The sequence below is a fragment of the Castanea sativa genome, chromosome 11 (genome assembly GCF_040712315.1).
Source record: "Castanea sativa cultivar Marrone di Chiusa Pesio chromosome 11, ASM4071231v1".
In the NCBI taxonomy this organism is placed as follows: domain Eukaryota; kingdom Viridiplantae; phylum Streptophyta; class Magnoliopsida; order Fagales; family Fagaceae; genus Castanea; species Castanea sativa.
The window spans coordinates 58,244,674-58,270,515 of NC_134023.1; the positions used below are offsets into that span (position 1 = coordinate 58,244,674).

The 25,842-nt window shown below is 41.2% G+C and overlaps 2 protein-coding genes across 5 annotated transcripts; both read right to left on the reverse strand.

Annotated features, from left to right (window-relative positions):
• Positions 1-11,273: 11,273 nt before the first annotated feature.
• On the reverse strand, positions 11,274-15,606 carry LOC142614497 (F-box/kelch-repeat protein At3g23880-like). 4 transcript variants are annotated; one of them, XM_075787022.1, is made up of 3 exons: positions 15,435-15,606; positions 14,322-15,323; positions 11,541-12,556 (listed from the first exon to the last, which is right to left on the reverse strand). In XM_075787022.1, exons 1-3 carry the CDS (start codon positions 15,509-15,511, stop codon positions 12,529-12,531), a joined length of 1,107 nt encoding a protein of 368 aa, XP_075643137.1. In that variant the 5' UTR covers positions 15,512-15,606; the 3' UTR covers positions 11,541-12,528. The 4 variants fall into 4 exon arrangements, with proteins under 4 accessions (XP_075643135.1, XP_075643136.1, XP_075643137.1 ...); XM_075787020.1 differs by lacking the exon at positions 11,541-12,556 and adding an exon at positions 11,274-11,386 and having other exon boundaries at positions 14,322-15,606; XM_075787021.1 differs by lacking the exon at positions 11,541-12,556 and adding an exon at positions 11,288-11,386 and having other exon boundaries at positions 14,314-15,606.
• A 1,116-nt stretch (positions 15,607-16,722) lies between these two features.
• Positions 16,723-17,100, reverse strand: LOC142616802 (uncharacterized). The gene has a single exon (XM_075789580.1). It carries the CDS (start codon positions 17,098-17,100, stop codon positions 16,723-16,725), a length of 378 nt encoding a protein of 125 aa, XP_075645695.1.
• Between the last annotated feature and the right edge of the window lie 8,742 nt (positions 17,101-25,842).

The window sequence follows — 25,842 nt, forward strand, 5'->3', positions numbered from 1 at the left end:
GGTACTCATTCTCGGCCATTTTCAGTTAGTGTTCATTGCTGAGTGATCGCTCGCTATCTGGCTGGAAAAGGTGGTCCGAAAGCTTCCTCTCTCCCAGCAAGCAAGACGGGATCACCATTTCTCTCAGTAATGGACTTCCTCCAATTCTTCCTTAGCCTTAGATGCCTTTTCATAGAATAGATTCTCGAACCTCCGACAGACAGAATCCCCATGCATGCGTTCTTTCTCTCCTCCCCTCAGCCATACATCTCTTTTTTTTTTTTGCTTTTGGCCATTTTTGTTAGGCATTGAACCCCACCTTAGGTGCTGAGTGGTGCCCCCCCCCCCCTAATACCTAAAAAAAGTTTCGTCTATGGAGCCTAAAGCTTAACCCATGGCATGGCAGTAAGCAGTAAGTTGGCTTAGTCTCTTGCCCAGCCTTCGCCTTCTTCAGTGGCCAAGTTGAAGCGTTCAACGGTTCTTCGGCCTACCACCTTTCTTTTTCAAGGTTAAGCTTGTTCAATTGAAGCTAATGCTATGCTGCCCTTCCCTTGTTCAAGATAAAGCGAGGACTTTCTTTTAGCTACCGGCCCAAGCAAAAGAGATTAGCCTCTTGATCGATCGATTGATTGGATCGAAGTACAAAGGGGTTTTTTGAAGTGTGAGATCAGCCCAAGACTAAGGCCGAGCAACTAGTTGCTGCAGGATTGGACGTCTATCTATCTCGCCATACTCTTCTACTTCTATAAAGACCGACGGAAGGAATGCTCTGCTCATCTTTCTTTCTTACGGCTCGTTACCGTGGTGCTCGTTCACCCCTTTAGCTTCTTCCATTCAAAAAGGTTGTGTCTTTTTCCTATTCTTATTGGTAAATAGCGTCTTGAAGCGAAGGCATTATTGAACAAAAGAGATGCTGGGTCGGTAAATCTGTATCCCATTCTTCAGGTGTAGTTTTGTTTGATCATAAATCAATAGGTGATCCGTCCTTTCTCCCCCCCCCCCCCCCCTCTTTTGTTAGTCATCTTGATCCGCTAGAGGGTCTTGAGCTAGCTTCCTTGAAGAGGCTTGATGGGAAAGAGAGGTGAAAAAGGAGAACTTAAGGAAGGTCTCTCTCTACCTCACAAGCTCTTGGATTCCATGGCTAAGGCTTACTTTGGCGGATTTTAGGTGAGGGTGGAGGAGTAGGATAGGGGGTGAGTGTAAGATAGAACCTCAGGATTTTAGGAAAATTTTCGCATATAATAAGGGTGGTGCTAGGGCTTAAGACCATTTTGAAGGGGGAGTTGGATCATAAAGAAGAGTTTGTTCCTTTGTTTGAAGAAGAACAATCCTACCAGACTCATTTGAGATAGGAATGGCTAAACTTATTGTCCCAGGAAGAAAGCTAATGAAAGCAAAGGTCAAGAATATCTTGGTTTAATAAAAGTTAGTCAAAATATCACTTTTCTCCATCGTACTATGATTGCTAGATGGCATTCCAAGCTCCTTAATATAATTCCTATCGAACGGGAATTTGTAGTAGTGCTGGTGAGGGTATGGAGAATCAATTCATCGAGTCTTTCAAGAAGTTATATAAATTGGATTGGCGCCTTTATCGTGCTTGTCCTTCACAATAAGAGAAAATTTTCAGCCCCTTTATCTAAAGAAGAGATTGAAGAAGCGGTGTTCAATGTTCAATCTAGGGAAGATCTTACTAATAATAAAATAAGAAATACGATGGTTTCTCTTTAGGGTTTATTCAGGCTTTATGGGCTTTGTTAGAAGTGGATCTCATAAAGTTATGGAGGCGTGTTGGCATTGAAAATGCTGCAGTGTGGGTATTTTAATACCTAATGATTTACAAGCCTGCTGTTCGGGTTGTTTAACATCCTGCATCCCCATTTTAGAAGTGCGTTTGAACAATACCTCTATTGGTACTTATCCTTTAAGAAAGGCTCGAGAGACCTACTTGCCATGTGGCAAGAGGCCATTAGCCAAAAAAACTGTGATAAGATCTCAAAAGAAAGAAGAGTATTCCAATCCGGGTCCCCTATGATACTTGGCGCGAAGCCATGGGTCCTAAGGGAGATTGGAAGAGAAATCTGATCTCCACTCTCTCAAAGAAATATGAAGGCTATAAATAGGATACATAAACCTCACATATAGATGCGCACAAGTTTTTTTACAAACGACTTCACACTTGGAGCTTTGAAGAGGCACTCAAGTGCTTGAAGGAGAAATAAAGAGAAGCTCTCAGTAGGATAAGGAGGAGATTTAGTCCCCAAGAACCCAAAGGACAAAGACAAGGTAGCAAGGCCTCGAAGACCGGAAAATTCTTGCGTCTTCTTCCCTATTCTTCTTCTCATTTTCTTCTATTTAAAAATGTAAAGATCTCACTGGTCTTAGAATCAAATGTCTTCTCCTATGGTATATGTAATTAACAAGAAAGCCGAGAGACTTCCCAGGAGTGTGTAACCCACCACCATATTAATAAAGACCATAAAAAAGGGAGATTGTTGTGATCACTTTTCTTGTGTGAATCTTTATTTCATACTCGAAATTTGCTTTCATAAATAAACACCGGGGAAGAAAGCAAAAAGGATTCAGAATCAATATAATCATCGGGAGACTTTGGATAACGCTGGCATTTATGGTGCTGTCTGAGTCGCGCAAGAGTATTTACCAAAGGGACGTAAACATTTATAGGGGCGCTTGTGAGTAGTGGAGCTGGGTGACGAATACCCTACATTTGAAGAAAAAAACCTTGTGGGACCTGAAGAAAATCGTCGGCCTTCCTATTTACGGCCAAGTTTACGACTAGTATACTCCTTGGAATGAAGAGTTGTACGGCTTCGACGAGATTTCGAAAGAGAAGTACCATTCGGAGTGTGCCCGGGAACTCTTCGTGAAGTACCAACGCTTGGCGCTTCGTAATCAATATACAAAAGTGGACCATCACGTATGGGTGAACCATTTCTTCAAGGGTGAAATTGAGAGACAGGCCCCACGTGGGAGAAGGAAGGCTCGACCAAAATGGTATTTTCCTGTCCTTTTTCGCTTTTGAATGACTGAACCTTGTTGGGACTCCTACGGTCTTTGTAAGGGAGTGGAGCGAAGGGGTTTTCAGCAAGTGGAGGCAACGCTAAAGGTTGTCTAAGGTACCTGAGCGTAACGGTTTGTTGAGCTAAGGGCAAGGAGCAAAAACCATTCCATTCTTTGTGAAGTTAAGGAGAGCAGCCAGCCCTTTTTTATTATATTAATTATTAGCAGGTAGGTTACACTTTTTCCTTAAGCATAGATGAGATTAGAGATGAAAAAGACGCTAGCATTAGTAGAAGATCATCGATCATACTTTATTGCCTTAGATCACTATCGAGGAAGAGAAACTCATAGCACAGATGATCCTTACCCGTGAAGGCAAAAATAGTACCTGTTGTTAACAAAACGGAGTCTCAAAAACTCAATTCTTTTATTTTCAAGTAGAGCACCAGTAAAAGACCTAGAGGCCTATGAAAGTCACGTTTTTACTTAAGAAAGATGGCGGCTTTGCGAGGATGTCTTTAATCAGCCAATGCCAAGGTAACAAAGCTAGCATCAAACCTACCCGCCCCTTAATTCCTACCATCCCCGATGACAGAAGAAAGATAAGCTAAAATGTGAGCTGGAGAGGCAGGAAGAAAGATTCTCACTTGGACAGGAGATGCGAATGAGTTTTGGTCTAGCTCCAAGAAGTCTGGGAGAGAAGGAGGCAGGGCCAAGCTGAGCTAAACCTAAATGTATGCATGGTTAAAAAGGACAAAAGGCCCATTTCCTGTGTTGCTCGAGAATTTTGGAATCCTTTTTATCTTTATCCTGGTGGCACTCTCTTACTAACTCTTTGTTTTGGTGCTTTAGCCAGCCTTACTCATCTATGAGACAGATGAGAGAGTGGGAATATGTGGTGTCATGACTTTTTCCTTGAAAGGCACCCTCTGTTGATGAATCAATTTGAAGCCTACGATTCCCTTGAGAATGGAACTCTCATATGGGCAAAAAGGCTGGGAAAAAGGATTCCAAATCAGGCTTTCCTCACTTGAGTAGAAAGCGTTTCAGAAAGGAGGATATCCTAAACCAAGCACAAGCAGTCAGTAGTCTCAAAGAGTAATGAAGTTGGATTAAGAAGGCCGAAAGCCAGGCAGTAAAGCTCACGTTGTCAACACCTCTTGTTCTTCAGTGAGTGATTTCTCGTATGTGTAAAAAAGACGGGTAGACCATCTCATCTCTTTCCTCAAAGTGGTGGATCGAACTTCGATCATGTCACGAGAGTGGATTCAGTTGGTTTCATTGATCATTCTGCGAACCTGACAGCTATCACTTACTAGTCAATGAAAGTGGGGTCAGTTTTAGTCTTCTTCGGAGCTTGAAAGTAAAAGAGCCTCATGTATTTGCTTATGAAATTATTGCTTCAAAGAATCATCCTCAAGAATTACAACATTGGCTTCTTGCTTATCAAAGGCTCCGGCCCTTATAAAACCAAAAGAACAATCTAATGATGGACAGCTTGCATCAGTGCTTAAGCTTGTCCCCTGAGCCTAATCGAACCTAGATTGATGAAGGAGCACAGGAACGAGCCATAGGGATAAAAACCTGCTTGCTTCAGTCAACATAGTACCCCTTAGGGACTGTCTCGTGGGGGCGAAGCCTCAATATCTTCGTGCCTGATGCTCAAAGCTTGGACTATGCCACCGCTAGGACTATGTAGGACTCTTTTATGGGACTCTTCCACTAACTTGCTTGTGGGACTATTCACTAACTTACAAACTTATTGATGGATTGATCAAGAGAGCTAAGACTCTACAGGTGCACTTCCTTCTGTTTTTAAAAGTACTGGGCTATTCAATCCTGCTTTAGGTTTGTGTTTGAAAAGAGCAAGGCCCAATATCAAGAGCAGTATGTATCTCCCTACTCATAGACGACTCCTTTTTCGTTCTCCCCAGGCACGAAAAGGTATATTCATTAACGCTTTGGAGCAACAATCCGGGTTAACCCACAACACTTGCCTTTTCAACCGTGCTTGCTCTCACTACATTGGAAATGTTCTCACGACACTATATTTGTCATCAAGCATTGTGGTGCCCGGTCCGCTGCAGTAGAGGCAGCCTTTTCTTCTTCCCTTGTTTTCACTTGGTCTTTATAAAGAAGTCGTGGTTGGCCCTCCTAGTCTCCTAAGACATATTACTTTTTGATTGATATGAAAAAAGCTAGGACTTTGCTTCGCTGTTCTCTCTTTCTTATGTATGGACCTAACTCATTGAAATCAAGAAATGACTCGACCCATTGAGCAACGAGTCTAGTGCTTATTAACGCGAGAGTCGGTACAAGTGAGTTTTGGAGCGTAGAGCAACGTGAGGGTGAGCCCCCATTATGTAGCTTGGTCTTGCATTGCTCCGTTCAATGGTATTGATTCTGACCAACTAATCCCAAAGAGCTGCGAGCTAGCGAGGCCTTATTATGGGGTTGGTTTTGAAACAAACGTTAAATAATAGTCTTCTTCATTCAAGCTTTGAAACATCCGCCATTGAGTCTCTGCACCTATTGCACCTATGAAAATGTGCACCTGGAGCCCTACCCCCCTAAGAAGACAACTCAAGACGACTGGCCACAGTTTGCATTCGTTGTTCTGGGCCTTCGATCGTGGGGGCACCCTTATTGACAACTATCTTCAACCCCACATTCCTTGTGAATTTATTCTTGGGTGCTTTCAACCTCTTTACCGCTATAAAGTTAGGGGTTGCGGACTCAGTTGGTGTTGGCAGTGAGCGTTATCTCGCTTGGACATCGGGGCTCCACTTTGCCAGACCTGCCTTATAGGAGAGTGAGGTCTCCTTTACTGTTAGAAAGTAGCCCCACTGCTTTAGTTTAGGGATTGAAGCTAGACTAGATAGAAAGAGTTCCTTTCTTTTCTATTGTGTTTTTTGATACTAAGCCTCCTTCGTCGGCTTCCTCTATCTGTGTTTAACCGTGGATATGTGCTCTTTTTGGTTAGCTCTAGTAGGAGAGTCGAAATACCCGGCTTTAGGCGGCATCGGCCTAGCGTTAGGGTAGGGGCTGTCGGAAGAGAGGTTGCTTGCTTCCGGGGTATAGCAAGAGTTACAGGAATGATTTCCCTTTTTTCTACTTTTTCCTTGTATCGTAGGATCCTACGTTGTTGGAAGAGAGGTCTTGTTCTTTACTGTTCAATGGATTGGAGCCATAAGCCTGCGCCTACTAGTGATGTTCCTGGTTGTTGAGCTTCCCTTCCAGTTAAGAATCCCCTTACGCCTGGGAAACGGACATGGCTTTGCATTCGACTCATCGTTGAAGAGCGATACAGAAGAAAGAGGAGGACCCAACATGGATACGACGATTGAAACAGACCTCCTTTAGAACTTCCACGAGAAGTGTCTTCTAAGTACGAGAAAGATAATATAGAAATGAATGACTAGGAGTAGTAGTCGTAGTCGTATGTCCTCGATTAGTTGTTGGATTTGCCACTTGGCGGTACCCCTTCTTGAAAGTAGTATTTCCCATGGGGAGTTGGTTTAGTCTTCCGGGGCTGTGCCCTTTATGTAATGCCTTACTTCATGGCTTCCTTTTCACTCAGTCATAGCGCTTGCTTGCGCGAACAGTGCTTGGTAGCCGTCCAATCGAATCATAAAAGGAGCAAACTAGGGAGAAACGTGGGCTGAAGACGCTGTGTGGTTTACAAAGTCGAGTACTTCATCTTCTAATAGTGGATCTGGCTCCTGTGGCTTTCTCATTCATTTTTGGCTTCACACTCACGACTGCCTTACCTGCCCGAATGCTAACTATCAAACAAACCCCCTACAAATGTACTGTTTTTCTTCTCCTTACCTTTCGTGACTTCCTGCCACCTGTGCTAAGACGCTTTCGTTGTTTTCTTCTTTCTTCTTCACTTCGCGCCTATCTGTCTTTTTTGACAAGCCGGACATGCTCACTAAGCATAACGGAGTGAGTGCTCCTCCGCCCTCACGTTGCTAAGGGCTCTTAATGAGACCTGCTCTAATCTCGCGATCAATAGAATGAGAAAGTCTTTGTGACTGACATGACCATACCATAGTACTCACAAGAGACAAGCATTACTTCTTTCCAAGTGAATCTAGATTCAAGAAGGAACCTACAGTACGCAAAGGGAGGTTACAGACCTATTTGATCAGTGCTTCTGGCCCTATTAGTAGTCCAATAGCTTGGAGTAGTGGTGGCATACAAAGAGGTACTTTTGCGGTCAAGTGAGAGTGAAAGAAAGAGAAGCGCATTGAGTGAACAAACTGATAGGGTAGAAGCAACGGATAGGACCTAAGTAAGTGGCCTACTTTACAATGACCTGGGAGACAAGTAAGGGTATGGCGGAGTCCCTCTTCTAGTCATCATGGACTTTCTTTTCTCTAGGGTCCGTCTCTTGAAAAGCTGCTCCGAACCTATGATGGGTTCACCACACACAAAGAAAGGCTTATTGAAAAGGAGGACGTCCAAAGAGGAGCTGACGCTTTCCCTAATTTTTCCAAAAAGCCAAGTCACTCGCTTCGCACCTTCATTGCTTAAGGCTAGTGAATCAATAAAGAAGAGTACTCGCTTCGCGCCTCAATCGCTTGCTTGTTGCCTTAAGGTATCATTAAAACGATATCAGAAGAAGGTTATGAGAGAGAGATTACTCTTTAAGAAGACATTATTGATTTCATTAAGGAAAAGACTTGTTGATTGAATACTTTATATCAGGTTATCTTTATGGCTTTTCTTTGATTTGCTTGCTTACAGATAGGTATTCTTTCTTGAATGAATTAGCTTACTTGCTTAGGGCATTGTTTATCATTATTCATACTTGAGAAAGACTACTCAACATGTTGAGTTGATAAGAACTACTCCCATGAACTATAAGGCTCTCAGTCCTGTGGCTTGCTTGGTGCCTGCTTGTTGGTATGGCTCGCTTAAAAAGGCGAATACGCTTTTTCTTTGTTTGAAAGCTTGATCGTTGGTAAAGCTTTTTCGTTGCTAAAGGAGATCAAAGTGAGACTTTCCGGACCGTACTGCTTGATCTAAGTTAGGTTATTCGCTCTTTCTATCAAACCGTTGTTAAAGCGGATCAAAGACAATCTATCTGGTTCTGGTTCCGGGGAGAAGGTCTTGCTAGGACTTCTAGTTCCGTGATCTAGGGCTTTCTTTGACTTCTAAGAGCAACAGTTCTCATGAAATTAGGGAAGGTCGTATTATTATTTATATGCAGCCTGAAGATTGATTGATTCCCATTTGCTTTGCTTGCCGAACTGTGCGCTTGTAGCTTTTGGTTAGCCTGTACTTGAGGGCAAGTCGCTCTAAAGGTACACTCGGTTAAGCTGTTAGGGTATAGGTGATTGCTTATATTAAATGTTCCGCTTCTGCCATTCTGTTCTCGAGTCAAAGTAGCAGTGGTGATTGATCAATTAACTCAGTTAGGGCCAGGCATGTTTGGTAAGCGTTTCCCTTCCTTGCTTTTCGGGTGCTGTGATGATTTCTGTCTTTCGGTAGTTTAGCTCTTAAGCGGGGGAAAGCGCTAGGTCAAAGCGGGTTGAAGAACCCAAAGTAGTCTTGGAGGCTTTTCACTCCACTCGCACGCTCCTGTTAGTCGCTTTTGATTTTTAATAAACAAGCTATCCATATGAAAGCAGTCAGTCAGTTGACGGGCTCGGAAGGCGGATCGATCAGGAAGTCAATCTTTCTCATACCGTTCTTTCGTATCTAGCCCCGCCGTTGTCTGAGTCGGCAAGCTAAAGCCGGCAGAGATAAAGTGCTTTATCGGGTTGCCGGGGCGGAGAGCTTTGAAGAGAGAGCTTAGGGCTTTGTCTTTCTTTCGGTAGTCATTAGGGCAGTTTGCTTAGAGAATCTCTACTTGAAGTAAGCGGTCGCAGAAACCTTTCCGAGCTTCTAGGACTTATAGTGATGGGAAGCCCGTCTCAAGGTCTACAGGCAGGGCAAGGGTCTTGGTCAATTACGGGCAAGTGTGTTGTACCAGGTGCGGTGAGAAATCCCTAGTAACTTCGTCGCTCCAAAATCTTTTGGCAAACTCCAAAACATGACTTATAATAAAAAATGTTTTAAATGAGAGACTTTTCTTTAGATATATTATAGTACACTGAAATTTTTTATTATGGTAAGTGGCCACCACCTTCTCTTCGGCGATCACTGTCTCCAAGAATGGCATAGTCGCAAAGCTTCGTCGTGCCATACACCCTCTCAACAGCTATCCACACAAGCATATGATGTGTAAGTGTGAATAGAGGCCAAGAACTATAAAATCTGAGGGGTTGACCCTTCGTGAACGTCACAACCGATGCCCCATAGCCTTGATTAAAAAAACTATATGGTAATTCAAAGACTACAGAACAACGTATGAACGTCCAGGAAGTTGCAAAGGGATTTCCGAGCAACCCTGCAATCATACAGGACGTAAGGATAACACAGGTAAGGAATCGGTAGCAGCCTTGAGATCAAAAGAAAATCCTTTTTTTTTTCCTCTCAAGTACTGCAACGGTTGGGTCTGGTTATAAGTACCATCCATTCTTAACCTTGCCAAAACCGTCATGACCCAATCATGTATAGGCCATACCAAGGCTTGATACAATGGTAGGCCAACCAATATGGAATAACCTTTTCTTCCCTGCTCCCTCGACCTTCATTCCCATCCTGCCAAGCTGAGACTGCCAGCACATTATATCTAACCACACTGTAGCAAATCGATACAAGTAGCTAAACAGCTTGCTATACTATACAAAGGCATCTCCGGCCGAACAGTTAGGCAAGACTACGGCGCCTGGGTAAACATCCCGTTTACCAAACAAGACGGCGAGAGTTTCACTTAACCATTCCCCTCTTGCAGCCAAAGCGATAGCGGCTGTAGCATCCAAAGGTGACTTTATTATTGGTACAATTTTTTTTAAAAGAAACATATATAAAAATAAGTTTAAAATATCGTTACATAAATATTTAAATTAAAAAATAGGCATATGCCTTCATTAAACTAGCCATTATACTTCAAAATTAAGGTTTCATAATAACATATTAGTCTTTTGATAGGATAGAAGTCCTTTTCTTTTTTTTGAGAATGGGATAGAAGTCTTGGAGGAAAGTAGATAGATAGAAAAGTGCATTTAAAAAAAATCTTTAGGTTTTTTCTAAATTATCATATTATAATCCATTAAACAGTAAAGAAGTTAATAAAGTGGACTTATAGATATAGCTTTTCAAATTTTACAAACCTAGCCAAGTGATAAAAAGTAAATCCCATCTTGGTTAAATGGGTCGTCACAAACCCTTTGGATTCAACTAGGTTTTATGTAAAAACGGTCCATTTAAACACTCAAATTAATCTAGGTGCCAAGTCATTAGAATGAAATTTTCTCACATGTACAACCTTCACAGTCACAATAATACTGGCCAATAGAAAATTGTTTGGTAAAAAACTCAAAACATTTTAAGTTGTTTAGTAATTTAGTGCTTATTTGCATGTTAGATCTCACTACTTTGAGATAATCTTATCAAGGTTTCTATGATGATTGAAGAGATCTATGTAGTTTTAGTCATATTACTTTTTTAATGAGTGAGTCGTGACTTGCTTAAATTATATAAATGGATAGTTTTATAAAACATCAAGTAGTAACATGAGGAAAATCCTCCAAAACTTTATCCCCTCCGAAATTTTTTCTATTATGTCTATGTCTAATGTGGCTATCATGTAAAGAGCAAGCAAAGTAGATGTTTTATTTTTTATGAATTTAGCTTACTTCCAATACTTTTTTAACTGAACATGTCATTTTGTTTTAAATATACAATGACAAGTAATAGTTTCTTATTTAAACAAAAGAAAATTTCAATTAAAAAAGTACTAAAGATAAGTCAAACTCATTTGTTACTATACATAAAAATCATATGCTTAGTTGGAATCTGGGATATTTTGAACTTTGTTTGATTGGTCTCATGCATGGAGTCTTGCTAGTACCATTTCCATTTAGATTTCATAGAATCACTTTATTCTTGTATTATTTTTTTCTTTCTTTTGAAATCTTTTAAGTTACGTTGTGTTTATCATTGTGATTCATAGATATGAAGTACTCTTTTCTTTTAATAAAATATCTTTAATTATATATGAAAAAAAATCAAAATTATCCTAATATTAGTGATTATACTTTACATTTAGTCTAAAATTTAAAATTATCCTTTCCAAACAAAGAAGGCTTGACAAGGAGCGATTATCAAAAAAACGCTTGACATAGGGCAACCCCCCCCCCCCCCCCCCCCCCCCCCCCAAAAAAAAAAGAAAAAGAAAAAGAAGAAAAAGCTCTTTAGAAAAAGAATAACAGTTGCCAGCTTGCCACATTACACGACTGCATCCTTCAGTCCTTCCATGTAGTGTTATTACCTGCAACATATATGACAAACACAAAAGATATTAATCTTCAATCCATATGATCATTAGAGAAATTAAATTTTCTCTTATTACCAACCATACTCCAAAATCATATCATATCAACAATCAAATTACCAACACAACAATATAAAAAGACAAGAATTGTGTGACATTACAAACTATATCTCATAATCACTTCAAAAACATAGTCGCATTAAGGATATTGTAATAAACCATAACAAACTACAAACTAAGTTCTGTCCAAGAAGTGCCAATTTTATGGTACCAATAATCCAATCAACCAATCAATTCTTAGACAAAACTGATACAGAAAAACACGCAAATCAAATCAATAATCCTATAAAGAGCCAACGCAAATTCTCTCACATTATCAACCATACTCCATGAACATAGTCGACGAGTAGAAAATATTCCAAAAATTCATTTTCTTTCGCCTGATTATCCATTAAACAAACATGGCCAAAGTGCAATAATAATTCATTAGATCAGGTAGGAGAATCCCCAGGATAGAAACGGAATTAGAAGTACTGATGTATATAAAACAGTTCTAGAGAGAGGAAGTGGATAAAGTGACAAATCATGTTAATGCTAAGAGTATCATATTGTCTTGTACATACATTTGAAATGTATATATTCTGAACTTTAAGCTAACAATTGCTTCTTTTAGCTTTTCCAAAGAATATAAGAGACCCACATCATTTTAAAATCAACAAGTTCGATGAGGGCAGCAACCACTAAAGACTGGTAAGCAAAAAGGACAATGCAATTCCAACCCAAGATTCTAGCTTGGCTTCAACAGATTTAGGCATGACCCATGCAATTCCAACTAGGCAAAATACAAATGCCAACAACTCAGAAGCAAAAGGACAATGCAGGAACAAATGACTAACAGATTCTCCATCAGATTTACATAAACAGCACCAATCTGCTATAACAAAACCCCTCTTACGGATATTGTTTGTTGTCAATATGTTCCCTAGAGCACAGCCTCCCAAACAAAGATAGAAACTCTAGGAGGAGAGAGAGATTTCCATATGCACTTCCAAGGAAACAGGGACAGAACCTCAGAATTTACTTGAAGCACTCTATAATACCTCTTTCTAAAATCCTTCCTTGGGGAGAAGGAGGCCAAATCAATTTGTCAGAGACATTAGGATTGACCTGTGCAGCATACAAATCATCCAAAAAATCAGTCATTGACTCCAACTCCCAGTCTTGTGCCTCTCAACTTAACACAAATTTCAAATGCACTGTACCATTAACCCACACAAAGTAATCTGAAATCCGGGCCCCTATCTTTAACAAATCTAAACAATTCCGGAGAGCGGTCTAGAAAAGTTCTTGGGCAATCAATAGAGTGCAGAAGATAGAGTCTACTTCACATAACTCACGTAAAGCAAAACAGTACTTATTTTTGGGCAATCACCACTTTTAGTTCTTAAAGTTTCTCCCATTTTTCAGTTTCGGCTTAGAGTTTCAAAGTATTAAATTTTGTAAAATAATCCAACTTGGTCATTGAAGTTTTCCCAATTACCCCATTTTCTTCCTTTTTATATCCTTGTATTTTCCCAACATTGAAATAGAGAACTATTCAACAAAATCAAGTTCAGAAAAGTGGGCAATCTTATCTTCTTCTTCTTCTTCTTTTTTTTTTTTTTTTTTTTTTTGGTTCCTTGTCAATACCACAAAACAATTATAAGCCATTGTGGGAGTCCCAAGGCACTTGTAATCCACCTAGACTACCAGTGTATAATTTTTAAACCATTAAGAACCCTTTTCTTTTAATCATAAACGTGCCCAATCACATGAAATGTCAGTGTCCAAATTAGCATGTATACCAAATTAGATCATTTTTAAAAATTTAAGGATTCCATTACTACTTTAGAAAATCTAGACTAAATAGGAAAAATGAGGCAAACTTTAGAAACACTAAGCTTGTTGCTAGGATCACCTCAGATTGATGCAACTTCTACACTCAATACAACATAATATATTTAATCAATAAAAACCCCTAACAGAACACCATGACTCTACCTACAGTTACATGGTTACAGTAACTTTTAAATGCTTGGCCTCATTGTACACTTTATTGACTTTAGATTGATGCAAAACAATGTCTTATTGTCATGTACACAACACAGTATCAGAAGGCAACAGCTGATCATAGCAGAAAAATTTTAGCATGCCTAATGAAATGGAATGTGAAACAAATTTTCATATTGAATATGGATTAGATGTGACAACTTCAGCACATAGAAAAAGATAATAACATCAGTCTTTCATTTATATTTACCGTTGCATGCTTGCAAATGACTCATCCCGTAATCAACCAAAACCACAAAACCAAATTTAACAAATATGACCACTCTTTAGTCTCTTAGAGCACATTCTTCCACCACAATGGTGATTTCGGCTATCATCAGTCAATTGTTATTTGGGGGGCTATGACTATTCCTCCAAGTACAATGTGAACTATTTGGCAAGAAAGAAATAGGCATACTTTTGAGGGGACAGAGTCTACATCATTGGAGTTGAAACTGTTTTGCTGCGATTGTTGTATGTTTGGATGGCTGCCTTGAGCAAGCTGTCTTTTTTCTCTTTCAAGGAGTTTGTGGACTCACGTAATTTCTGTTAGACTCTAAGACTCTGGAATACTACTTGTGTACAAGGGGGTCCTTTTTTTTTTTTTTTTTTTTTTTTTTTTCAGTTTTCTCTAAGTTAATAATTTTTTTTCTCATTACTAATTAACAGTTATGACCACTCTTTATAGCCATTCAAGAACAAATTACATCCAAAAGCCATATATTGAGGTTTGAAACTTAATACTTATATATAGCAACACAACAATATTTAGTATATACCAAGAGTAAGATAGCATTGAGGAATTGTAAATGCTGAAATTTTGAGTTGAATCAAACTTTTTTACCTGCACTTCCTCTTCTTGGTCACTCCCCTCTTGGAAACTGCATCATTTGGTTTGCCAAGTAAGATAAGGTTCTCCACATAATTATCAGCAAAAGAATGGAATGGGCTTCCATGAAACCCCAAATTCTTCACTTGTTGGCTCTCAGGGTCATATGAACAGAGATTCCAACCAAGTGATAGTTTTGTCTCCGCTAATATATGACCATTCTTCCAGAAACCTAACACTCTAAAAAATCGGCTATTGAGGTCAACAGTGAACTGTTTAGTCCAAGAATCAACAGCGCCATACTCTTTCATCACCCAAACGGAACAACACTTGATCTTCATACACTCATAATCATAACATATTAGAGTGAGCAATCCCTTGAACACTGACGTACCAATATCAGCACCTGCTTGGAATTCTTTACCATTTGGCAAAGATATCACGCGGAAAACCTCATCACCCAAATCAAATGACAAAACTAAGGAACGGTTATTGCCCCAATCATTCGCCCCAAAATGGACAGCTCCATTTAAAGTAGCTACTGGTCGCAACCAGTTATTAAAACTAATCCCAGATGGAAAGGATTCGCCACCACGAGTTATCCTCCAACATCCCTCGCGAAGAGAATAAACCTCAACCAAAGGTGGTTTGTCCGCTTTGTTCATAACAGTAGTACTGGGTAGAATTACAATCCTCACAACCTTATAATCATTAGTCCGCGGATCAAACCCAAACCCCAAACGACATGAAATGGGGCCGTGAGTTTTGACCCCAATTCTAGGCTTAGGAAGGGTAATACATTTTCTAATGGAAGGATTCCATAGAAAAAAGCGGTCTTGTTCACAAATACTGAACAATCCATTCACGGAACCAATTAACTTAAAATAGTCGAGAAAACGACTTATTAGTGGGAACTCAATGTTGTTTTGAGATTGATCGAATGAGGAGGAGGAGGAGGAGTCATTGCCATTGTGAATTAATCTGTAGTACTCTATATTGGGTCTATCATTGCAGCTCCTAACAATTAGTGTGTTGGAATTGGAAGGAAGTGAAAGTGGTGATTGAGTGAAATGGGAATCGATGAAGGCAGGACTTGTAATTAGAGAGTTCAATGATTTTGAAACGCACCTGAATCGAATTAGGGATTTCACGGGTAGTCTGTGCAGTATCTCCAGCAACACTTCGTGTGGCAGATAGTCCGACATATCTATAGCTTCATCCAATTTCTGACTGTTGGGAAATTCTCAATTTTGAAAGTTCTAAACATAAGAGATAAGACCGTAAAGAGAGTAGAACAGAGAGTTTAGAAAATGATGGAAGGCCTCTTAAAATTTAAAAACAGTTTTTAGAAATATCCTTATTTTATTTTTCTTTATTTTTTTTCCAATAAATATATATATATATATATATATATATATATATATAAGCAAAGACCTCGTGTGGGAGAGCATAAGGTTCTGTCAAGTGGCACATTCATTGATCTTCTCTTATTTAGGCTTTCATCTCATCAAAATTTTCATTTATGTAAGACTTATAATTCATTAAATGTATCATTAAAGTGAATACACCTTAATTATCTATAAGTATGCACTAATTATATATATATATATATATATATATATATATATATATATAAAAGAAAGAAAGAAAAACACATCACATGAGAGATTATGCAATTCTGTCATGTGGCGCTTTGTAAGAGTAATTTTTCATTTAACTTTACACCTTAACTTCTTTATATATTTGGATCATAACAAAATTCATTAATAGAATGTCACTATTTTCACTAAATATTTAACTTAATACTATGATACTTCAATAACATAAACGTGACATTATAAATTTTAGATGATATTTTCATAAGCCAACTAAAAATTTACATTTTTCTCCACAAAAAAAAAAAAAAAAAATTAAACTAAACATTTACATGAAATTACAAATTTTTTATGCTAACTCCAAGCCAATGTAGAAACAAAAATTATTATTAAAAATTTCAGCAAAAAAATAAATGATTAAACAAACAATCAACTTATTATGCCACTTTTTTATTTATTTATTTTTATTTTTTATATATATATATATATATATATATATATATATATATATATATAAAAGATATTGTACTACATAATAACTAATTCTAATTTATGTATCTTTTTCTCTATAGTTTAAGTTCTTCAGCTCCTTAATATTGTATTACATCATTAATTTAATAAAAATCTCTTCATGTTATTGTAACATTACTTCATGTTATTACTTTAAAATATTTTAAATATTCTATATAAGATTTTCACATAATAATTTAAAGTATTATCCGTGTATCGCGCGGGACCATGGCTAGTTTTAATAAAAATGAAAATCTTATCGAATTAGTTGATTTTTTTTTTTTTTTGAAAGGAAAACTACATTCATTCATTTATAAAAGGCAATCATCTTGATACAATTGTTCAATGACCGGAGGAGGGGAATCCTCTATCCAATACAAACCCTCAATAATAGTTCTAGCATGTTGCGCTAACACGTGAGCCACCTTATTGCTGCTACGCCTTATATGAGAAATAGATGCCCACTGCAAACCTCTCATGAGATATTTAATATCTTCCACGACATTCCCCAGTAAAGATATGTTGGCTTCTTGCGATGAAATAGCTTTTATTACATTAGCATTGTCTCCCTCAATAACCAATCTGGAAAAGCCTGCGTCAATAGCAAATTCAACTGCCTTTCTACATGCTAACAGCTCACCTTCCTCACTGCTATGTATTGCTGACCCTCTTGCAGACATGGCTGCCATGACTTCTCCTTTGTAGTTACGGATTATAGTCCCAATAGAGGTTTTGTTCATGTCAAAAAAAATTGTTGCATCAAAATTCAGCTTAAAAGCCAATTCTGGAGGTGGTTCTCAATCTGTTCTGCTGTTTTGCATAACCGGTCCTGCATCAAGTTGCTGTTGAGCATGTTTGTACTCCTCGAAATACTCTACTGCCCTCTAATTAAGAGTCTCTGGATCAATAAATCTGCCACCATGAAGAACACTGTTGTGCCTACTCCAAATGAGCCAAGCTTGAATCAAGAAGAGTTCCACTTCCTCCAAAGATATTCGGTCTAGTAGGTACTCCAATAAATGTAACAAATCATTATGATCCGTGCATCCTTTCTGCAGAATTTTAACACTGCTAGCCCACACATCCTGTGCAGTGGCACACTCCCAAATCGCATGAATTGTTGATTCTGAACATCTATAGCAAATCGGGCACATATTGTTTGATATAATTCTTCGCTTGGTTAGGTTCAATCTTGTAGGCAAAATATCATTACACGCTTTCCATCCAAACACTTTGATCTTGTTTGGAATTTTAAATTAGTTGAAATTTAAAAGGCCTTTAATCAAAAATTTTTTTTTTTTTGAGAATAGCCTTTAATCAAAACTTGAGGCAACTAAGGGTCCGTTTGGATAGAACTTATTGCTGAAAACTGAAAATACTGTAGCAAAATAATTTTTAAATGTGTGAATAGTGTTGCGGGACCCATTTTTAATAAAAAATTGCTAAAAAAGTACATACACAGTGCGTGCACAGTACGCGCACAGTGCATTTGTCCCCCACCGCAGCAGCAAACGAAGAAAAAAAAAAAAAAAAAAAAGAAGCAAAACGCAAAAAGTAAACGCAGGAAAAATAATTGCTATCCAAACCCTCTCTAAGTATTCGGGTTAGCAGTCAGCTTTTGCAAAAAAATTGTTTATTTTAGTTTTAAAAAAAACTATTTTTTCTATTCTATATACTCATTTTTCAAAATACCTCACATTTTATTTTACACTATATTCAATTAAAATATCAATTTTTTAAGACTTTTTTCTCTTTCTCCGCACACAACCATTATTCACTCTCTTCTTTTATCATCAAGATATGTAAACAAAGAATAAAAAAACAAAAAGAAAAATTAATATTGTTGGTTTAAATTTACATTGTTATTATAGTAATAATGTATTTTTATATAATTTTGCATGCTCTAATATGTGTGAATTTTGGGCTTTGATTGACTAAAATGTGGTACTTTTCTATTATACAAGCATCGAAGCAAGTACTCTAAAAGGAACACATCTTCATGTATATGAGGAGATTGGAGATCCAGAATTTAATGGCCATGTAACTAATAAGAATGGACGAAAAGTTGACATTAAAATTGATTTCAAACATTAGGGCTTAGTCCAAAAATTAAAAACTTCAGGGGTCAACGGGGAGGTTGGACTTCAAAATCAGTTAGAAAGACACATGGGTGTAACCTATGGAGGAGTATTAAGGTAGATTGGGATAACTTTATTCAGTTTGAGTGTTTCAAGGTGGGGACGTCACCCAAGTAAGGTTTTCACAAGATATTTTGTTGTGGAAATCATTCTTTAGAAGAGATGCATCCTAGTTTATATGCATGTTTAGTGAACAAAGGATGTTTTAGTTCATTCAATGGGGTATGGTGGAGTTCGAATGATGATGCCGAAGAAATCACCAGTGACCTGCGAGTACTCCTCCGATTGAAGCAACACCTGCGAAGAGAAAGTAGGTGATCGACAGAGAGCACCGGTGTGGTGCCGGCCAAAGACCCTCCGACGATCAAGTTAGAGTCTTTAAAACAACCCTAGAGTGCCAGAGTTGAGGTAATAGTGCGTACCTTTTGTCATGAGGGTTTTTGGGGTTTATATAGTGGTGTAGAGCCGAAATAAACGCCTTGGCGAGGAAGTACTTTCCTTTTAGAAGAGCAATTCGCGGATCTTTGCCTATTGTATTGAGCCATTTCCTTATAGGAATCTTCTTGACTAAAGTCGAACGTGTAGCGTAAGAACTTTCCTTATATTCACATAAGCAGAAGTCAAGATAGGCTAAAAATGAAAGTTGGATTACTCCTTCAGCTTTCGCCTGCCAAGGTCGTCAGCCCACGTGTACCTCCTACACTGTCGTCAGCTTATGTACATCAACGTGATCCGTCAGCCAAGGACCTTACAGCCAAGGTCGTCAGCCATGTCTCGTCCACGTGATCCGTCAGCTTATTGTCGTTACGTAAGGGATATAGCCCTGAATGCCAGAAAAGGCGGCATCCTAATGAGATTGGCTGACGGGTTGGGTATTCCCGTCAGCTTCTTAATGTGCCGTCAGCTTATAATAACGTCACTATCAGCTGCCCCCCACTCCATTATCCCGTCAGCTATGGGCGACGGGTCATGGAGTTGGTGTTACCGGGGAAATGGTGTTTGCATGGTGATTTGTGCCATGTTCATTAAATGGTGGGACACATGTCATAGACTGATTGGCTCCGCGTCTGGATGAGTGTGTCGCTTCGTCTTTCGCGCCTCCTCTCTCCTATATATATCTCACTATTTACCTTTTTCCCACTTTTTTCGCCTTGTTCATCTTGAGAGAACGAACCCGTCACTGCCAGCCTTATCACATCGTCAATCGCGCAGCCGTCAGCTTCCTAAGACCGTCCTCCTACACGTAAGTTTTCGCTACTTTACTTTTTACTTTTTACAGTGTCTCCCTTTAGTGAAGTCGTCTGCCTAGGATCTTAGAAAGAAACCCGTCGTTTGTAGGTAGTCAGATGTCTAGGGAGACGCCGAGTGATCAGTCGTCGATCCGCGACGGAGCGGGTTACGACGAAGTCTTCCCGTCAGGTCGTGAGCCCGCAGAGGGCCTATCCTGGTCGTCAGAAAGAGAATCGTCAACTCATTCTGACGGTGAAGTAGAGAGTTCTAGAGGAAGTGGGGTGAGCGGTGACGTAGACGATGAAGACCAGGAGGTTCGTGGAAAGCCAAGTATCAGTGACGGGGGTGAGAGTGACGGCGACGAGGAAGCCTTAGAGAGCACCTCGGGATCCTCTGGTGATGACCGTCCCTTCATCTTACCCTCAGAGTGGTCCGTCAACAATTTTCTCCCGACGATGTCGGAGAATGTCTTCAAAAGTTTGCGGTCCCGTTACCAAATACCAGACGACATTCCCATCCGTCTTCCTGAGGAGGGTGAGAAGTGTTACTCGGGACGAACCGCGGACGTCGGCATGTATAATGCCATGTTCGCGGCAGGGCTAAGGCTGCCGCTGACGGCATAACACCGTAAGCTGGCTAACTTCCTCGGGATATCCGTCAGCCAGATTGCCCCCAATGCTTGGCGAACCTTCATTGGTGCCGAGATCTTGTGGGGTCGTCTGAGCGGCGGGAACCGTCAGCTGACTTTGGACGAGTTCTTTTGGTGTTATCGTCCTCAGCACATTTCTTCGTCAAAAGGAGTGTATCATTTTGCAGTGAGGGATAAGGAGTTGAAGTTAGTGTCAGATATGCCTGACTCCAATAGGAAGTGGAAGGGCAGATACTTCTTTGTAGAAGGAACGAATTGGGTATGTCGTCAGGAGGAGTGGGAGTCAATGCCCAATGGTTTTGATAACACATGGGCTTACGTTAGAGATTCAGGTTAATCTCGTCGACCCTCCTCGCCTCGTCTGCTTTTTTGCTATCCTAACCCGTCACTTTTCATTGCAGCTAACAATCGTCCACGTATTACCGAGGAGCAAGAGGAGTTCATTCGTTGAGTGACGGCCATTCCTTTGGACGAGAGGAAGTGTCAGGATCTAATCACGTTAGATACTCTTCACTTATATTGTGGGGGTCCTGAACCGACGGAGGAAGCTTGCAAACTGAACGCTTATTCCCGTCGTCGTAAGTGTCTTTTAACTTCGTCTTTATCCTGACGCTGTCTCTTTCTAACCCTTATTCTTTGCAGAAATGGAGTCAGCTAGACAACGGGTTCGAGCTGCCGCTGCGGCCAAGAAGAAGCAGCAAGAGAAGGCTAGGGGTGGGTCAACCCCACCGTCAGCCCTCAGGCCCGTCAAGAAGGTCGCGGCCAAGAGGAAACCTGACGGTAGGGAAGACTGTCCGGGGAAGAAGGTTGCCCCCACTCCCGGGGACAAGTCTTCTCGGAGGCCGTCACCTCCTAGGTCTGCTCATGGGGCAGGCAAGGGTCCGATGACCTCGTCGGGGCCCATTGTCCAAGGATCCGTACGCCGTCTGCTGACCCACAAGGATTATGCTGTAGAGGTGACGGAATCCATTTTAAAGGATGAGGAGACGGATCCTTGTGCGGAGCAAACTACTGACGAGATAGGGGCGTCAGCCCTTTTTGACCTCACTAGGGTATGTGTCTCTTTTTACTTTACTTTGGTGTTCGATCAGTCTTAATCATCCTGACGTTGTTCTATCTTTTTTAATGTAGGCTATGGTTCGCGTGAAGGCCTTGTCGAATAGGTGCTCTGCCAAGGAGGGGGTGATCACCCGTCTGAACGAGCGCGTCAAGTACCTAGCTGACGGTCAGGCGCAGTTCAAGGAGGCGAACAAAATCTTGGGCACGGAGCTGAAGGACTATAAGGAAAAGCTGACGGAGGAAACCCGTCGAAGGGAGCTGGAGACGGAGGCCAGGGTGGTGGCAGAAAAGGAGTTAAGGTCCATCCTAGTCCAAGTGGAAACGGCTAGGAATGACGCTGTGAAGGAGTTTAAAGATTCGTCAGCCTTCATAGACGCTTGTGCCGCCTACTATGGTGACGGGTTTGAGGACTGTCTGAAGCAAGTAAAATCTGTCTATCCTGACTTGGATTTGTCAAGGATTTCAATGGATGAGTCCATCCCGTCAACCCCTGCAGGCGACGCCATTCATGAAGAAGCTGAAGACAATAATCAGAGAGACAACAGCGTCGTCCTAGCCCAGCCAGCTGCGGATCACTCTGTCACTCTGACTCCAAATCCTCACAATGGCGACCCAAATGCCGTCAGCCCTTCTCTCTCCTGTGCCCAGCCTTTTACTGCCGAAGACGATGGGGGACACTGACGCTCCCCTATGAACTTAAAGCTTTCTTTTCTTTTTGAGAAGTGTAGACGGAATAGTAGTACTTGACGCCCATTTTTCTGGGCCTTTGTAAAGACATTGCTTACTTTAATTTTAATGTCATTTTATGCTTCAAGTATGTGTGTTTTTTATTGTAATTCAGAATTATGTTCGTTATGAGCTTCGTCAGCTTAGGGGTGACGGGATTTTTCTCTTTCAATTCAATTTCTGAACTGATGACGGCGTCAGCTTCTTTTCCATGAAAACTCAGGGTCGTTTTTTATCATTCCGTCAGTTTCATGGGCGATGTCGTTGGACAACTTAATTGTATGCCTTAGTTTCTTAACGGCGTCACCTTTTTCTTTCAGCTAATCTAGCTTGACGTATCCATTTGGCAATACGCCCATTATTTCTACGAACAATGCCGTCAGCTAACTTTGAACATAACGCCGTTATTAGGCCGTCACTTTGAACATAACACCGTCACTTTGAGCATAACACCGTCACCTTGTTGCATCATGGCAAGGTGACGAGCTCAAGAGGGAATATATCAGCATTTTATTGCTCTTGTACATCTTATGCGCTTGGTGGTAAGGCCTTCTAGTAATGAGGCCGTCCACCTTGTTGTCCTTAGATTGGGATCGTCCATTTTGTGGATTTTAGGTGCAAGATTGTCCATTTTGTGGACTTATTTATGACGCCGTCCACTAGGTGGACTCAGTAACGGGATCGTCCACTTTTTGGACTTAGGAGCAGGTCGTCCACTTTGTGGACTTTGGAATAGGTCGTCCATTTTGTGGACTTAGATGTAGATCGTCCACCTTGTGGACTTAGAGGCAGGCCGTCCACTTATGGACTTATAAGCAGGTCGTCCACTTTGTGGAGTTGGATGTAGGCCGTCCACTTCGTGGACTTAGATGTAGACCGTCCACTTTTTGGACTTATAAGCAGGTCGTCCACTTTGTGGACTTGGATGTAGGCCGTCCACTTTGTGGACTTATAAGCAGGTCGTCCACTTTGTGGACTTGGATGTAGGCCGTCCACTTTGTGGACTTAGATGTAGGCCGTCCACTTTGTGGACTTATAAGCAGGTCGTCCACTTTGTGGACTTGGATGTAGGCCGTCCACTTTGTGGACTTAGATGTAGGCCGTCCACTTTGTGGACTTATAAGTAGGTCGTCCACTTTGTGGATTTGGATGTAGGCCATCCACTTTGTGGACTTAGATGTAGGCCGTCCACTTTGTGGACTTATAAGCAGGTCGTCCACTTTGTGGACTTAGATGTAGAGGACCTGTTGTTTTCTTCAAGACATCAAAAATTCACTAGTCGTTTCTGAATGAACCTCCTCTTATTATGATGAATGCATAAGTAAAATTTTGTTCAAAAATAGGAAAGATAAGTTTTCAGCCCTTTGGACTTAAAATATACTGTAGACAAGAATAAGCTAAGACAAATAATTAAGGATCATAAACTGGTAATGAGGAGTAACGTTCTGCTTGCTATCTTCTACTGGTAGTACTTTCTGAGGTGCTCGGCGTTCCATGGGTGTCGCAGTTTCTGCCCGTCAAGAGTCTCTAGGTGATAGGTGCCCTTTCTTCGCCATGATACGATCTTGTAGGGTCCTTCCCAGTTCGGGCCGAGCTTTCCTTGTGTGGGATCTCTGGCTGCGCCCATTACTTTCCTCAAAACAAGATCTCCGACTTTGAAGTCTCGGCGCTTGACTCGGGAGTTGTAGTGCTTGCTTACGAGGTCCTGGTATCGCGCGAGTCTCTACTCAGCCGCCGCCCTTACTTCGTCAATTAGATCCAGTTGTAAACGAAGCTCTTGATCATTTCTTCCCTCGTCGTGGTTGGCCACCCTATAACTTGTGAGTCCTATCTCGGCTGGAATGACCGCTTCACTTCCGTATGTCAGCTGGAAAGGGGTTTCTCCTGTAGGGGTTCGTATTGTCGTTCTGTATGCCCATAGCACGCTGGGCAGCATCTCAGGCCATACGCCCTTTGCCCCCTCGAGCCGAGTCTTGATGATTCGGAGCAAGGATCGGTTGGTGACTTCTACTTGTCCGTTTGCCTGAGGATGGGCTGGGGAGGAATAATGGTTCTTGATTCCTAACTCTGAACAGAAGGCTCGGAAGGAGTCGTTGTCAAATTGTTTACCGTTGTCCGAAATTAAGACTCTTGGAATTCCATACTCGAGACAATGTTTCTCCATACAAAACCCCTTATATTCTTTTCAGTGATTGTGGCTAGGGCTTCAGCTTCAACCCATTTGGTGAAGTAATCGATGCCGACGACGAGGAACTTCAGCTGTCTTGCTGCCATCGGGAATGGTCCCATGATATCCAACCCCCACTGGGCGAACGGCCATGGGGCAGTTATGGGGGTCAATTCTTCCGCCGGTTGCCGAGTGATGTTGCTGAACCTTTGACACTTGTCGCAGGCTCTCACATAAACCTGGGCGTCATTTTGCATTGTTGGCCAATAGTACCCGGCCCGAATCAGCTTTTGTACCAACGACCGTGATCCAGAGTGGTTGCTGCATATCCCCTCATGTACTTCTCTCATAACATAGTTTGCTTCTTCGGGGCCTACGCACCTTAGGTATGGTCGAGAAAAGCCCCTTTTGTAGAGAACGTCCTGTATCAAGACAAACCGTGCAGACCGGACCTTCAGCTTCCTGGCAGCCTCCTTTTCATCAGGCAACGTGCCATCTTTTAGGTAGGAGATCAAGGGCGTGGTCCAACTGTTTTCGGAACCAATTTCCTGTATGCAGACAACGTCAATTAATGGTGAGGGTTGAATGAAAGAAAGTACCTTGTCGATGGGGGTCATAGTTTCCGCAGATGCGGCTTTGGAAAGTCGGTCGGCATGTTCGTTTTCTCCTCTTGGAATTTGGACTATCTTGGCTTGCAGCCCGTCCATCCTTTTTTTTGCTTGTTCCCAGTACCTCTTCATTCTTTCACCCTTGCACTCGTACTCGTCGTTTACCTGGCTTGTGACGACTTGGGAGTCGCAATGAACAACCACGTTCGTGGCCCCTACAACTTGAGTAAGGTCTAGACCTGCTATCAGGGCTTCATACTCAGCTTCATTGTTAGTTGTAGGAAAATCGAGGCGAATCATACATTTGAGCTCGTCGCCTTCCGGAGAGTTAAGCACGACCCCTACCCCGCCAGCCTTCTTGTTGGATGACCTGTCAGTGAAAATGCCCCATTGGGGAATCCTTTCCTCTTCGCCTTGCGCGCTGGTGAACTCAGCAATGAAGTCGGCCACCGCTTGTCCATTGATGGCGACGCGGGGGCGATATTGTATATCAAATTCACTTAGTTCTACGGACCACAACGCCATCCGTCCGGCAGCCGCAGGGCTGCCCATTGCTCGCCGCAAAGGTTTGTCAGTTAGGAGGACTATTGTATGGGCTTGAAAATATGGTTTGAGCTTACAGGCCGCTGTAACCAAAGCGAAGGCAAGTTTCTCCATGGAGGGATATCTCTCTTCTGCACCGTGCAATGCCTTGCTCGCATAGTACACAGGTCGTTGGACCTTATCGTCTTCTCTAATTAAGGCCGTGCTGACGGCTGCTGGGGAAACGGCCAGATAGAGGAACAGTTCTTCTCCTGGTTGCGAGGGGCTTAGCAATGGCGGGGAAGAGAGGTAGGCCTTTAAATCTTCGAACG

What these genes read in the sequence shown, in the direction of transcription:
- LOC142616802 (XM_075789580.1), bottom strand. Translation starts at nt 17,100, where the DNA reads ATGGCAGCCATGTCTGCAAGAGGGTCAGCAATACATAGCAGTGAGGAA.
- LOC142614497 (XM_075787019.1), bottom strand. Translation starts at nt 15,511, where the DNA reads ATGTCGGACTATCTGCCACACGAAGTGTTGCTGGAGATACTGCACAGA. An exon ending in ACCAAGAAGAGGAAGTGCAG is followed by an intron (nt 12,557 to 14,321) that starts GTAAAAAAGTTT and finishes TATGCTGCACAG; the next exon opens with GTCAATCCTAATGTCTCTGA.